We start from the raw sequence: 17,097 nt of genomic DNA, 5'->3' as shown, positions 1-17,097 counted from the left end.
TATATATATACATAATATATATTATATATATATGATATATATATATATATTATATATATATATATATATATATATATATAGATATATATATATTTATAAGCATGTATGTATGTATGTATACATCAAATAAAAACGTTTGCCTTATTTACTTATTCAGTAGGATAAGCTGCTTGCATCTGTATAGACCAATTAAACGTATACATTTAAAACGTACAAAACTCACATTACACATTCACCATATACAAAACAGATACATAACCGAAAAAACAGTGGAAACAAACCACACACCAGAGCTCACGCCAACTTTACTGAAAGAAAGCTATATGAAAACAACTGATAAAAGAAATACAATACATGAGGTCAGCGTTCTCCAAGACTATAATTAGGCAGAATGCAAAGGGAAACTATTTTTCCCAGATCTAACACACACCACACACACACACACACACACACTGCTGCCAACGAACAAAACAACAGCCATGGCATTTCAACCTTCAGTTTCTTTCAAGTGAAGCCTCTCTTCTTGGAAGCTGACCTGAGCTACATAATGTGGGCGGGTGGTTTAGGTCCACCCATCTATATCTAAAGAAGAAGAAGAAGAAGAAGAAGAAGAAGAAGAAGAAGAAGAAGAAGAAGAAGAAGAAGAAGAAGAAGAAGGGAAAGATTAAGGTGTGGAATGATCTGGAGAGATGGGGGGAGTGGTTGGGGTGGTAGGAAGAGACGCATCGGCTTATCAATCTGGCAAAAACACTGTACATGGGATCTGCCTCTCAGCGTGATCTTTCAAAGCAAGATTATCTGACATATTAATGATAACCAAACCCGTATTTCCTAAAAAAAAAAAAATTTCATTTTTTTAGTAACCTGGAAGTAATACTTTTATGACTGAAGAAATATCTGGACAACTATTCTTGTTTGCCTTAGTGTCTAGGTTTCCCAGAGATTCTTGCTTGTCTCAGTGTCTAGGTTTCCAAGAGATTCTTCCTTTTCTCAGTGTCTAGGTTTCCCAGAGATTCTTGCTTGTCTCAGTGTCTAGGTTTCCAAGAGATTCTTCCTTTTCTCAGTGTCTAGGTTTCCAAGAGATTCTTGCTTGTCTCAGTATCTAGGTTTCCAAGAGATTCTTCCTTTTCTAAGTGTCTAGGTTTCCAAGAGATTCTTGCTTGTCTCAGTATCTAGGTTTCCAAGAGATTCTTCCTTTTCTCAGTGTCTAGGTTTCTAAGAGATTCTCGCTTTTCTCAGCATCTAGGTTTCCAAGAGATTCTTGTTTACCTCAGTGTCTAGGTTTCCAAGAGATTCTTGCTTGTCTCAGTGTCTAGGTTTCCTCGAGATTCTTGCAGAGGTTCTTGCTTGTCTCCCTCTCCAGGTTTCCAAGAGATTCTTGCTTGTCTTAGTGTGTAGGTTTCCAAGAGATTCTTGCTTGTCTCAATGTCTACGTTTCCAAGAGATTCTTGCTTGTATCAGTGTCCAAGTTTCCTCGAGATTCTTGCTTGACACAGTGTCTAGGTTTCCAAGAGATTCTTGCTTGCCTCAGTGTCTAGGTTTCCAAGAGGTTCTTGCTTGTCTCACTCTCCAGGTTTCCAAGAGATTCTTGCTTGTCTTAGTGTGTAGGTTTCCAAGAGATTCTTGCTTGTCTCAATGTCTACGTTCCCAAGAGATTCTTGCTTGTCTCAGTGTCTAGGTTTCCAAGATATTCTTATCTTAGTATCTAGGTTTTCAAGAGATTCTTGCTTGTCTCAGTGTCTAGGTTTTCAAGAGATTCTTATCTTAGTATCTAGGTTTTCAAGAGATTCTTGTTTGTCTCAGTGTCTAGGTTTCCAAGAGTTTCTTGCTTGTCTCAGTGTCTAGGTTTCAAGAGATTCTTGCTTGTCTCACTCTCAGGTTTCCAAAAGATTCTTGCTTGTCTCAGTGTCTAGGTTTCCAAGAGTTTCTTGCTTGTCTCAGTGTCTAGGTTTCCAAGAGATTCTTGCTTGTCTCACTCTCCAGGTTTCCAAAAGATTCTTGCTTGTCTCAGTGTCTAGGTTTCCAAGAGTTTCTTGCTTGTCTCAGTGTCTAGGTTTCCAAGAGATTCTTGCTTGTCTCACTCTCCAGGTTTCCAAAAGATTCTTGCTTGTCTCAGTGTCTAGGTTTCCAAGAGATTCTTGCTTGTCTCAGTGTCTAGGTTTCCAAGAGATTCTTGCTTGTCTCACTCTCCACGTTTCCAAAAGATTCTTGCCTGTCTGTGTCTAGGTTTCCAAGAGATTCTTGCTTGTCTCACTCTCCAGGTTGCCAACGATTCTTGCCTGTCTCAGTGTCTAGGTTTCCGAGAGATTCTTGCTTGTCTCACTCTCCAGGTTGCCAAAGATTCTTGCTTGTCTCACTCTCCAAGATTCTTGCTTGTCTCCGTGTCTAAGCCTCTATGATTTTCTTAAGGAAAGACAATGTGCATTGAATTGGCTCACAATGTAAGCATCTGGATGGAAATGTCAAGTAGGGTACCTAAACATAAGCCTCACTGAAACGGCTTTATAAGTTGATAAGTGTACATTTCACTAAATTTTTTCATCAACAGCTGATCTTGGAGGAAGAGTAGTTTTATTGGAAGTAGTTGTACTGAAAAGGCCAGTTTCTTCCTCCACCAACAGAAATTGAACGTTATTCCTTGCCACTTCCTTAATTAAGCTTTATAATCATGGGCATTTGCCAGCATTTCAACCCACCTCCAGATAGAGAAAAAAGGTTTTCACTTTCCTCGTATCTTGTTGGAAAAAGATCATATTTGTAGCTTTTATGTTATGTTCTTACAAGGGATAATCTTGATGGAATCTTAAGAGGAGAGTAGTGAATAAAATAACCAATAAAAAAAATTTGCGACAACAGAAGCGGTGAATTTAATGTATATAAAAATAACCACAATTTCACGAAAACTACAAAGTAAGTACAGAATCAGACAGGGAAAAAAATCTATATATCAAATATGTAAACATTAAATTTTACATCCTCCATACACATTTTCATTGAAGGCATGAGGATGAAGAAGAGGCTGAGAAGTAGGAGGAGGATGAGGAGGAGCAGGACTAGGAAGAGGAGGAGAAGGAGGAGGAGGCTGCATCAAATCTGCAACAACTAAAATTGCATGTTCGTTCATCTGTCATGTTGCATGATGTCACGATCATTGTTGATACTTTAATGACACATGCTGCCACGAAGTGCAATGTTACATCAACAGACTAGAATAAAACAACCCTGCCTAACTACACGTTTCTGGTTTGCCTCAATTATAAAGGATGCCCGTTCGCTTGGGCACCCGCGCGCACGCACATACGCACATTCACATACCATGACCAAAATGAAGATGGTTACTGCATGTGCACAATGCGTCGAGTAAGTGATATCTTCATCGTGTTTGATAACCTTGAAAAGTTTAAAGAGAAGGAACTAGCAACAGTGACTAAAAGATCAGTCTTTTAGAAGCTTGATAATGACGGCGAAGGGCAACGTGAGGGAAAGAAGGGAGGCTTTTCTCTCCACATATGCAATTAGCTGAAGTGCAAAAAATATTACCAACTCACGGTTGATACAGAGAGAATCTGTTCATGCTAATGTGAAGTGAACGTTGCCAGTTGTATCACTTCTTCTCGCCTTAAATGGGGTTGGCTTCAGAGAAAAATGGACGAGAGTAACTTCGCTATTCATTCTGTTACAGCTGTATCAAGGATGATCCTCCCCTGTAGGAAGGTTCTGCACTATTAGTAGCTTCATACATCTACACAGAAAACGACGATAATGATGACAGTGACGATAATAATAATTACTATCATAATAGATTAATGTTACATTCACTATTTTTCGCAATAAACATGTATCATATAACAAATTAAAAGACTCGACTTAAAATAAGCTTCCAAGGAATGGAATAATAATATCTAAAAGAAACAATGATTTATCTGGACACAAGAAGATACATATGCACTGACAACGCCCTTTTATCAAATCTTAAATAATAACAATATGACAGCGACAGGCTGTCATTTTTTTTTATTCCTCCAGCATCTGAGAATTAAAAAAGTGCCGTAACGTATAAACAAAGTGAGAGAGCTGTGATTTAACAATAAATAAATGATTCCTTACTTAGCATTACCGTTTTGCTAGTATAATGAATAGTTATTCATTATACTTCTGATTAAAGACTGAACATCTATCTGAACCAAAATAATTTGCTATCGCTGCAACGTAACAAATTTGGCCGTTGTTAAAAATAAAGAATTTATAAACGGTGATTACTGTACCCTAATGGGCTGAAGTTCTATCAGGTCTGTATTCTTGCGGCCATGATTTAAGTGGGGAAGGGACGGGGAAGGGGGAGAGGGGGGTTGGCAGGGAGGGTGGGTTTAGCCAAAAAAATTACTCTTACAGAATTTTAATATTATATTTACTATTACATATTTTCATGCTGCACTTTCAATTCTTTGTCACTGGTTTTTAAACGAATAAGCACTCTAGCTTTTAGTGGACTGTAATGGACGTTAAACTTCATTACTTTAAAGATTTTCATACTTAAGCTGTTTCAATTTGCCAAAATTTAGCCACGCCCCAACTGACGTCACAGTATGATATTCGAAACTGTCACAGCATGATATATGAAACTGCTTTGCGACATGATAAAAAAAAAATAATAACTTGAGAAGTAATTTGGTACATCATTCATTTACAGCATTTTATTATCATTAAAGAGGGTATTGCCTTGGTCAAACATTCTTATTGAATCAAAGCTTTGAAACTGAAAGATGTCTAAAATTTTTCAAATGAGTAAACCTTGTCCCACATTTTTTCTCAGAGATTTTTCTTTTTAATGTCTAAACTGTGTTTTGTATCATTTTTTCATGCTGAGTTGACACGTTCTGATCATGACCAAAAGCATTATCATATTTTCCCTTCCATTTCGATTATTATTTCGAAATAAATAGAAGCAAGGTGGGAATTAGGGAAGACTTTTTTGACAGTTAATTTGTATACATGGAATACTTGACGAGATTTTTATAAGCAACGGTACATACACAGACACTCGCCTGTATATATTTGTCAAATGCAAGACCTTTTCCCATTAGAGGTAGTGGCTCCAGAAAATGTTAACTTTGTTTTCATCAGTTCATTTGGGATTAAGTGCTGGCCCCATATACATGTGTGTGAGTGTGTGCAAGTGTGTGTGTATGTATATATGTGTGTATATATACTATATATACTGTATATATTGTGTATATATATATATATATATATATATATATATATATACTGTATATACTGTACATATATAAATATATATATATTTCAACTGGGATAAATTACTGGAACTATCGGTAGTTTTCTTTCATTAGTTTTATATTACCATAAATGAGAGAGAGAGAGAGAGAGAGAGAGAGAGAGAGAGAGAGAGAGAGAGCACACGCTCTCGAAAGGCGTTTCAGAATCGAAATTCCCTCTAAAACCCTCAGAAGAGAGAGAGAGAGACAGACAGACAATATTTGTGACCTGTCCCCTTCCAACAACAGGCTCGAGGTTCAGCAATATTTATAATGCTCCATTTCGCAACGAGATTCCCCAACCCTTGGTCAACTTAGAATAAAAAAAAAAGGAAAAGAGAAAACAGCATTATACGAAGGAGGCTTAGGATCGGGTTTCGTAATTCTCACCGCAAGCAGCTCTACTTGGAAAAAGGATGACGGCGCGAGGGAAAGACGGACGACATTTTGAGAAGCTTAGGCCTTAGGCCTTCCAGCAGAGCTTTTACACTTTTGGCAAATTGTGGTTCTCTTCTGTTTCTTCGGTTTATTTTACTTTTTCGCAGTTCCCTTGTGTGGAGTACATCCATCTTAATGATCAGTTTGGGCAGACATTTTTATATTTAAAAGTAACGCTTTGTGCGATGACACGCCTGGAAGTCTCTTAACTGAGATTGAACGCGTTTACTTACATTACTGCAACCCCTCCTCTCTCTCTCTCTCTCTCTCTCTTCATTATATATATATATGTATGTATATATATTATATATATATGTATATATATATATATATATATATATATATATATATATATATATATATATATATATATATATATATATATATATATTTATGATATTAGATATATGTATAAATATGTATTATATATGTATGTACATATATATATATATATACATAACGTCAACTTCTGCATTAATTTCACAAATAACAATTCTTCATTTATAACTCCTTACACTTCTACATAAAATTCACCTTCTAATCCTACGGAGAGTTCAATCATTGGTGCACAGTATATCATAATACTTACTGCAATGTTCTGAAAGAAATCTGGCAAGCGGTTCCTACTTGACTGACACTACTGACTTCGCCGGTTGCCTATTAGTTCTTAACTAAGATCATCCATCAAGCATCCATGGTTGAAGCTGGGGAGACAAAGCATTCAGTGACTTAACCCTATCCACCACCCTGCTGCCAAAGATGCCTGGTGCTTGCATCTTTTACTTTGAGAGCCATGTATTCATTAAACTGCTCTCTGCATTTACTTCAAGGTACAAAAGTTTCTTTCTTTTTTTTCTCTTCCTTGTTCTTATTTCCTTTCTTCTTCTTTTCCATTTGCTTCTTTACCATACAATACACATTTATACTGATATATATATATATATATATATATATATATATATATATATATATATATATATATACATACATATGTATATAATATATATATATATATATATATATATATACAAATGTATATATATACATATACATATATTATGTATATACATATATGTATATAGATGTCTATTATATATATACATATTTACCTAAACGTCGTCAATTTCAAAGGTTACCTAAGATATTGAAAAATGTTACAGATATAAAAAAACTGGCGAAATTTCTTTCAATCAGCTTTTTGAAGTCATGCAACCAACCATACCCATGCCAAGGAGACAGGACCGGTTTACGCTACCGAAAGGCAGTCCTACAAGAGAAAACACCTTTTGAAGGGGGGAGGGGTGCCAAGGGTTAGAAAATCTTATTAAATTCGCATGGCTTTCCTAATTTGGTCCTATTCTGACGGGCTTAGATACTAATCTGGCCACAGCGTTGTAGACCGAATCTTTTATCAGTAACCTCCCTTGAGAACTTCCAAGAAATGTTGAACAGATAAATCGTCCCCATTCTCAGACCTCCCCCTCGGAAGAAAAGGACAAGATGTAGAGCCGTTCGACGGACAGGAGAGGATTCCAAATCTGTCCAGGCAGAATCTTATAAAGTGGCCCAACTCTTTAGCTGCCCTGACTTATCTTGTACCTAAAGGGAGGACTGCTGCTACAGGGAAACCACCTGTCTAATTAAATCTTGCCCAGGCAGGTGGGATAAAAGGTTACCATGAGACGGCCACTGGTTTAGGAGAGAGGCGATTTAAATCATCCGATTGTGATGTGGCGACCAATTTGCACGCGCACCATAAGTACTGATGCTCGATGGAGCCGCTCGTTCATTCTCAGACTATGCACAATTATATTCTAAGGAAGCAAACCATTGTCTTGAGTCAACATACTTGATGGCAGTATCTCGTCTTGAGTCAACATACTTGACGACAGTATCTCGTCTTGAGTCAACATACTTGATGACAGTATCTCGTCTTGAGTCAACATACTTGATGACAGTGTCTCGTCTTAAGTCAATATACTTGGTGACAGTATCTCGTCTTGAGTCAACATACCTGATGACAGTGTCTCGTCTTGAGTCAATATACTTGATGACAGATGACAGTATCTCGTCTTGAGTCTACATACTTGATGTCAGTATCTCGAACAACTCTGTGAATACAACGTCCAGGAAATCGGATGATAGAATCGCAAATTATAAAGCAAAGAGTCACAAGTGTCTTTGTTAACTTTGCTTAGCCATATCTCTTATTATTCGTTCGGCTGCCCTTTTTCTTTCCCGTTCTTTAAAATCCATATCTCACTGTAAAAGAAAGTTAAACTCTATCAGAGTTGAGAATGCTAATGCCACTTTTGTGTATTCTTAGCCTTCAGTGTCTGAAATGCCAATTTCCTTTTATTTCATTCCACGATTATGTCTTCACTCTCAGCTTGTATAAATAACACTAATCATGATTTCTGGGTCAAAGAGTGTTGAAATTAAAACTTCAAGAACTGGTCTGAAAAGTTAGGAAGACAAAAATGAGATTACAGCGATCTGATTTTAATTGACTGTTCGGAAAAGAACGATAACAAATGCGTTTCTAAGTAAATGAATATATGAACTCTGCGTAAAAATGTGTAAGAGGGGATGTTTGACTAACAATTACTTGGGAAGACGCTATACGCTATGGTTATAAGAAGATAAAGAAAACTCTTTGAACGAACAGGCACAAAATGGCATGGAAGGGAATTACAAATATGAGCATTATACAATTCAAAATGTGAATTGATAAGCAAATAAAATGTCCAAAACTAAAAAAGATAAACATGAAAAATACACTGCAGCTCTTTCGTGCTGGCAATGAGATATATCGTTGCATGGGATTATGAAAGGAGTAAAATGAAATGTTAGATCAAGAAGGATGTTTAGGAAGATGGTGAGAAGGAAGTTGTAATGCATGCCACGTAATTATAGTGTTCATAATATTACTGAAATGAGGGAAAATATTAAATATCAAGGGAATGAAATAAATGAATATGAACTGAAGTAAAGGACGTGTAGAACCTGACCTCTCTCTCTCTCTCTCTCTCTCTCTCTCTCTCTCTCTCTCTCTCTCTCTCTCTCTCTCTTTATATTTATATATATATATATCTTTCTTTTCTTATGACTCATCCTAATTCCATGTTTCGGGATTTATTTGAGCGCTAGGGGATCTAAATGCATTCTTTTTTATTTGCTTACAAACACACACACATAAATATACACACACACACACACACACACATTATTACATACATATATATATATATATATATATATATATATATATATATATATATATATATATATGTATGCATATATATGTGTGTTTGTTTGTAAGCAACAAAAAGAATACATTCAGATCGCCTAGCGCTCAAATAAATCCCGAAACACATAATTGGAATGAGTCTTAAAATATCCTGGGACAAGTGTTTTAAACCCGATGCGGCATAAGACAAAGCTACCCTTCAACTGCACTGATATGAATAAACAGACAAGAAGAAGAAGAAGAAGAAGAAGAAGAAGAAGAAGAAGAAGAAGAAGAAGAAGAAGAAGATCAATAGGTCAGAGGAGGTTTTTTTCAATGGCAACTGAGAGGGACTTCAGTGAATCATTGCATTTCATTAGGAATGGTTTAAATACCTTTCATTCACGAATGTGATACATGAAAGATGCGAAGAGGAGAGAGAGAGAGAGAGAGAGAGAGAGAGAGAGAGAGAGAGAGAGAGAGAGAGAGAGAGAGAGAGAGAGAGACTGATGCACTGATTTTAAAATAAAATCCATGTAAAACAGAACAGAGAATAAATGAGGGGAAAAGATTGTAAGTAAAATCTCATTAACCTAAATATGAAAATACTCGACTGCAATACAAATAGATAAGGAACAGAATTTCAGAAGAAAACATTAACAAAAAGAAAGCATAGACACTGGAAAAAAAAGATTAAATCAAGAACCAATTAAAAATTAAAAGGGAAAGGAATCTAGGAAAGAGGTGGAACGTATGACACAAGGTCTAACGTACTGATAATAGGAAAAATATATATATCTGATAAATAATATAGTTTTCATCTATTGTTTTAAATCTAAGTGCACCACGACGACCACAAAAAAAAAAAACTTTCATCTAGGAAAGTATGTAGGGGGGACTATGTAATGACAAACAGTCACAATAACATCAATGCAAATATATACATATAATATATACATACATCCATATATATATATTTTATATATATACATATATATAAATTATATATATATATACATACGCTGCCTTTCGCTCAAAAAACCAATAAACAAAATAAAAGAAAGGTTTAATAATCTACGGTCAGCGTCCGTTCTGTTGTGATAACTCTTTAACCTCACGGTTTTACGACTTAAGTCAGCCGAACGCAAGGTCGGTTGGTCAGGGCAGGGATGGAGGGGAGAGGGGAGGAGAATGGAGGAGCCTTTTCATGTTCCCTCTTCTTCTTTCTTCTCTTCTCTCTCTCATTGTTAGGGGAAGGGGAAGGGAGAGGGCCTCGGGTACAAATGAAGTAAATTTGCATGCATGTCTGCTTTCGTAAGCCCGAGGGATATTAAACATCTTGTTTACGTGAAAGGTTGTGACGGATATGGGATGTGTTTAAAGCAGCATAAACAGAAGAAAAATAGTTCGAGTACATGGAAAGCGGTGACTCAGGTCAGGGCTAGCAGGTACGGCGCTAATGAGAGAGAGAGAGAGAGAGAGAGAGAGAGAGAGAGAGAGAGAGAGAGAGAGAGAGAGCATCATATTCACCAATTTCATTCCCAGCAAGTTCCCGCTTCGAGATTGGATGCCTATGCATTCTGACTAAGTAGTTCTTGGACTTCTTTGAACATTCGTCTTCTACTTGACATTTCCCCAAAAACAGAAATGCATTTCGATTCGTAAGATGGAACGAATAAATTCATATATTCTTACAACACATCAGTAAGCAAAACCGCATAATTTTATTTCTAAGATACGATAAATTATGTCACGTAAGTCTCTCTCTCTCTTTCTCTCTGGGAATCAATGGTCTTACCACATCTGCTCTATATATCCAATGCCATCACTCAATCCCGTATCATCACCTATAAATTATGAATGGGCCATTTCGGGAAAACCTCGCGATAATGAAAGGCGTTAATGCAAGGGAGGAAACTTCCAAGGCACAACACAGGGGGAAATATAATCTAATTTCAAGACATTAACAGTAATTCAATCAAATGGACATGCGCACTACCAAATGTTTTCAAGTCGAGAAAAAACAGGACAAGCAAGGAACACGCTTAACGGAGTTTTCAAAGTTTTCAAAGTAACCAGGCCTATTTTAGCTCGCTACTATCCAGAATAAAAACACGGCTCTAATACCATGGCTTCGTTTCATACCGTCCAGACATTCCTGAGCAGACGTTTAATAAAATCCTCAAAAGAGACAAAATTATTTTCTTTTTTCCCCAAGATGGCTCAGTGCCAAGGTATGGGGTGGTTCCCTGAAATAAAGATATTAAGGGTGAACACAAATATTGGTGTCACCCAAAGACCCGACTGATTAGGTTGCCAGTTAGCTACATTCCCAGTTGGCTGAGAAATGGGAGACAGGGATAGAATGAATCTATCCGCCTTGCTAAGAGAGGCAGATGACTGGACCAAAATAAATTTGGTTTTTCTTCTGAATGGTTAGGCAGGGGCAAACTAAATCAATTAAGCCGCTGGGAAATGGACACGGGGCCCAAGAGTTCCAGTCTCCCAGTGTGGACCATTAAGGAGGGAATAAGGGACATTATTATTATTATTATTATTATTATTATTATTATTTATTATTATTATTATTATTATTATTATTATTATTATCCAGAAGATGAACCCTTTTCATATGGAACAAGCCCACAATAGGGGCCAATGGCTTGAAACTCATGCTTCCATAGAATGTGCTGTTCATTTGAAAGAAGTAACAGAAGATAATAAGATATACAGAAGGAAGAGATCACTTATTACACAGTTTTTTTTTTTAACATAATACCCGAAAGCAGAAGTAATCTACTTATAAATCCCACTAAAATGAGTACCATACCATTAACATTTAATTCACTGACAAGATTTACCTAGTGACTGAAGTTCATAAAATCGATGGAACCAGGGTCATAGGAACAACATATTAAATATGCATATAAGCCTTGACCTATTGAGCGTATTAGGCCTAGTTTCTAATGACCGACACTACAGTTTTTTTTTTTAACTCCTACAATAATTCTGCTGTTTTCTTTTCCCACCATTTCACAAAAGTGAAATGCGTGGTTGCTACAGATCTCAGAGGAAGAGGCCTGTCTGCCATTTGGGTGGCACTGCCTTCACCAAGGGGTCCACTACTCTCCGCTAGGAGCTCCTTTGCCTTGAGATACAACATAACAGTATAATACCCCAAACTACTGATACTTTAGGATTTATATATTTATATATATTATATATAATATATATATATATATATATATATATATATATATATATATATATATATATATATATATATATATATATATATAGTTTATGGCACTGTCTTTTTCATCAGTTTTCTCATGTTCCAATTAACACCTGGCTTATACAATCGGCTGGCAAAACTCCAAATATCTACAGTGCTTTTGCAGTCTTCTGAGAGAGATAACTGACTTGCTTATAAAATATACATACATATATATATATATATATATATATATATATATATATATATATATATACATATATATATATATATATATATATATATATATATATATGTATGTATGTATGAATATTTACATATATAATAAAAATAAATAAATAACATATAATATATAAATATATATATATATATATATATACACATATATAGATGCAGATATACATACATACATACACTAGAAGTACCTCTAGCACAAAGGTGAACAAACCACAGGAAGCCACTCCAAACTACAGGTCACAATCAACAAACCGGACGGAGGAGAATATCTCCACCAGACTGAGCTATTATATATATATACTGCAGTTACGCGATGGCAGTCGTCCGGCTAAAAACTGCCAATGGGATATCAGTAGAGGTAGGTCAGAAATCACAGGAATGCGACCAATCCAGATGGTTCGAACGTAAGAACTGATTTAGTAATATAAAAAATACACACATACACAAAAAAGGTCAGGGATGGCAGAGAGAGACACGGAAAGTGAATTAAGAGCGCTAAATGTGTACGACAGGAATATTGATTTAACTTAAAGAGAAAAAAATACACTGCATCACTACCTGTACATTCTCCCGGGACGGTAGTTTCATCTTCACTACCTGGAAAGCACAAAAAATAACAATTTTAGACTTTCATTATTATAAAGGCCAATTTAGCCACTTACATAAATAGATGAGAATAGTCCACAATATTATGAACTGTTCAGAAATATATATATATATAATATATAGAGTATATATATATATGTATATATATATATATATATATATATATATATATATATATATATATATATATATATAAAATATATATATATATATATATATATATATATATGTATATATATATATATATATATATATATATATATATATATATATATATATATATATATTGCATACATACAGTATATATTAATCACATACATAAATATTTAAGTATAACGCACAATATTATGATTTCTTCAGAAATATATATATATATATATATATATATATATATATATATATATATATATATATATATATATATATATATATATATATATATACTAACCACATGTATAAATATATAAAATAATCCATAATCATATGAATTGTTCAGAAATATATATATATTTTTTCCTAGACAATTATTATTAAAGAGGAATTTTCTTCAGTAACCATGAGTGCAAGACAGCACTGATGTCTTAAGTACAAAAATACATTCTGTTAGATAACATCAGAAATAACCACGAATTTGTATCATATTTCCAATAAATCAGCCACTTCCTCCATGATCATGGACCACTGTAAGCTATATAGAAAGCAGTTAGGTTATCATTATCACTAAAAACAAATGTAACATAAGTTTTACCTCCTAAATTAGTTACTTACAGTTAATAATATATCATACCGTACCCAAACCAGTCACAAAAGTAAGTCTGCAATCATGAATAGATCTGTCATTCTACACCTTTGGACAAATATGACGTCGACAAGGCAATTGAAAGGTCACCTCTCTCTCTCTCTCTCTCTCTCTCTCTCTCTCTCTCTCTCTCTCTCTAAAGCCCTTTAGTTGTTAATCCAGGAAAGTGCCCCAGGTACTGTTATAATAATTTTACTTTATGAGTGTCTTCTTCTTAACAGGATATGTAGGATCTACTTCAAGTCTCTGAACACCTTTTGGTATTCAGTCTTAATCCACTACGATTCTCTATTTCTATAGTCGTTCTAAAAATAAAATAGAACATTAAAAAAAGGAAAACTGTAAATATTACGCAGGGTATACATATTTTTTATATTGCTTTATTTTGGCGTTATCGATTATATGTCCATAAGGAAGAAGGTTTTTCTTCATTCTTTTACGTATTTCTGACCAATATTTCGCCAAGATAGTCTAATTTATTTATTTTTTTTATTTTTGCATGAAGGTGCCGGCAGGGGAAAGGTAACTGTAAACTGTCAACTGTAAATTGTAACCTTGAAATTGCTTTTACCATTTCTTCTGTTGCATTTCTTCGTTTCTACGTTCTCCATGTTTCAATATGTTCAAATGTACAAGTGCATAATTTTTTGCATGCCAGCACCCACACACACTATACAAACATATATGCATTAACACAGGCTAAGCAAACAAATATACAGAGAATTACATAAACATGATTATTCATACATATATACATAATCATACATACATACTAACATACATACACACACGCACTCATATTTTCACTCATAACCATGGAAGTACATGATACTCTGACACTGCAGAAGAGATACATCATCCTTAGATACTCTGGTCGTTGTGACGTCAGTAATTTACAATCTATCAACTAATTCCTTTTTGATAAGTTATCATACTGTTGCTCAATATACTTCCCCTGTTTTTGGTCAAGGAGACGTATTAGTAAAATTTCAGTGAAAACGGATACATAGACTACTTTTCAATTACGATCATGATACAAAATAATCAATACATTCTCTAAAAGAAAGTACGACTATTGGCTACAGGTGTAATAAAACAAAAAAATTGACTAGATGCAATTACGCCAAGACTTGCAGTATTTACCAAACGCTTCTCTCTCTCTCTCTCTCTCTCTCTCTCTCAGCTAATGATCAATGGCCTTCTAAAGGCGGCTCACATCAAATGCTATTCTCTAATTAATAAACCGCTCCTCGCAAATAAACCCTCATAGTTAGCATAACACGTGACGTTTTAACAAGGGCGAAGGCAAACATAACCTTTATTAAACTCATCATACCAAAGGGGAAGAGAAAAAGACCGTTCTTAAAACACCGGGATGCAAATTGATCCCGAGTCGTCATAAATAGAATCCAAGCTGTCAGCGCCCCCAAAGAATCTTCTATAAAAAGCTTTTATTGACGGCTTCTCACGGCGGTGACATCATCTTTGTTATCTGGACTGTACTCACTCTTCACGCACGCACGAACGCATGCAACCAGAAGTGTGCAACAGAAATGTGTACTTTGCATATTGCATATGTAGTAATTTAAAGGTAAGCCCTTTTACCTAACTGTGGGGGAATGGTTACTTCAGAGAAAAAACAACAAAATTCCCCCAGCACATTAACACTTCAATTGCTGAAAGCTTTCACGATATTAGCTGCTTCATGCTTAGTGCTGCGTCAAAACCCCAAGCATACCCTACGTCATTCACCTATCTTGCAGAAGGTTTAGTCTCCCGTTGTTTCCCCATGATCATACCATCTAGAAGCACCCTGATCTGTTTTTTTACATAAGCTAACCTTTTTACCACTTCTGCGTACCCTTACATTTCCAAACCATTCCATTTTTCACACCACATATACAGCTCCATACAATTCATGAAAACAGCTACAGCCTTTTTTTCGTTTACTTGCAATCTTCATCCACACTGCACTTCCACAGAGTTGAGTTGGCACAACATTTCCCTCCAGACTTTCTAACTTCGGATACCAGAGACATTCCAACTCTCTTCCAAATCTTTTGCTCATTCCCTATTACCTTACTGGCTTCCTCTATTCTGAGACTGACCTATCCTTTCATCTAGCCATCATCCGTGATATTTACTCACTAAACAGTTCACTTATAAAATTCCCTACCAAACTTATTGGTTTCCCTTTAATCTCCTTACCTTGCTCATGCTCCCATTCCCTTTCAGGTTCCTCCTCTTGCTAACATTTTTAAACGCTTTCATTAGTATCTGCACTTTCTCTTCACTGTTCAATCACCCATGCATCACCAGTTTCTTCTCCCACAACTTTCAGCCCACATCCAATGCCCTTTCTCTGACTGGCATCACTCAGCCCTAACGATTTTCAACAGCTATGAGAAGTAACATCCCCTTGTCTCAGATCCACTGTACACAAAATTAATCACATCCATGTCTGCATATCTAACACACACTTCACTTTTACAATAGACCGCACTTCCATAATTTTTACCGTAAGCTTTTCTAGGTTCATATACCTCAAAAACATCTTTTCACCTTCATCCTCTAACATTTCTCATAACTGTTTCATAATAAACACTTGATTCACAAACACCTTAATCTATACCTCTATACCCTGCAGGAGGGCACTGTAGGCATTCTGTTTTTTGCAGGTGCCTGGCCCTTCTGGCCTTACTGTACCTCATTTCATATTCTTTCTTCCATCTTACTTTCCACCCTCTTCTAGCAATTGATTCATGTTGCAACTGTAAGGTTTTCCTCCTGTTACACCTTTCAAGCTTTTACTGTCAATTTCTGTTTCAGCGCTGAATGACCTCATAGGTCCTAGTGCTTGGCCTCTGGCCTAAATTCTATATTCAATTCAATTCAATTCAAACTTGTCTAAACCAGACTGGTCTTCCCCTAAGGAAATTACTGTTTTCGGCCTTAACTTTCTGAATTGAAATTTTATCGTACCCCAATAATAAAAACATTAAAACTATTCTAATCTTATTTTAGCAAGGAATCTTCGTTTTCACTGACTTATGGTGGAAAATTTTATGAACCTCTTAAATAATTACTTCATCTATGGCACGCGATTTTTTTTCTATTTGATTTGTAATATCTTTTAGACGTGCCATCTTAAAAAAAAAAAAAAAAAAAAAAAAAAAGTGAGGTATGTCAACAATCAAAATGTCCTATTATGCTTACCACCGTTTTTCATTCGAAGATGATTAACATAAGTCATACTTTTCCACAATAGTGAATTAAC

The 17,097-nt window shown here is 35.4% G+C and overlaps 1 protein-coding gene across 2 annotated transcripts in view; it reads right to left on the bottom strand.

The window, feature by feature from the left end:
• The window catches only part of LOC136846600 (uncharacterized), a 729,131-nt gene that overhangs the window by 520,361 nt on the left and 191,673 nt on the right, over nucleotides 1–17,097 (bottom strand). The window contains exon 3 of one of the 2 annotated variants that reach the window (XM_067117482.1): nucleotides 12,974–13,012. The exons of the other annotated variant lie outside the window; for it this stretch is intronic. Coding sequence (XP_066973583.1) covers nucleotides 12,974–13,012 — 39 coding nt within the window. The remainder of the gene's footprint in view (nucleotides 1–12,973; nucleotides 13,013–17,097) is intronic. 2 annotated transcript variants of the gene reach the window in all.

This window comes from Macrobrachium rosenbergii, chromosome 15, assembly GCF_040412425.1.
Source record: "Macrobrachium rosenbergii isolate ZJJX-2024 chromosome 15, ASM4041242v1, whole genome shotgun sequence".
Lineage (NCBI taxonomy): Eukaryota > Metazoa > Arthropoda > Malacostraca > Decapoda > Palaemonidae > Macrobrachium > Macrobrachium rosenbergii.
This window is presented reverse-complemented; position numbering and strand designations above follow the sequence as displayed.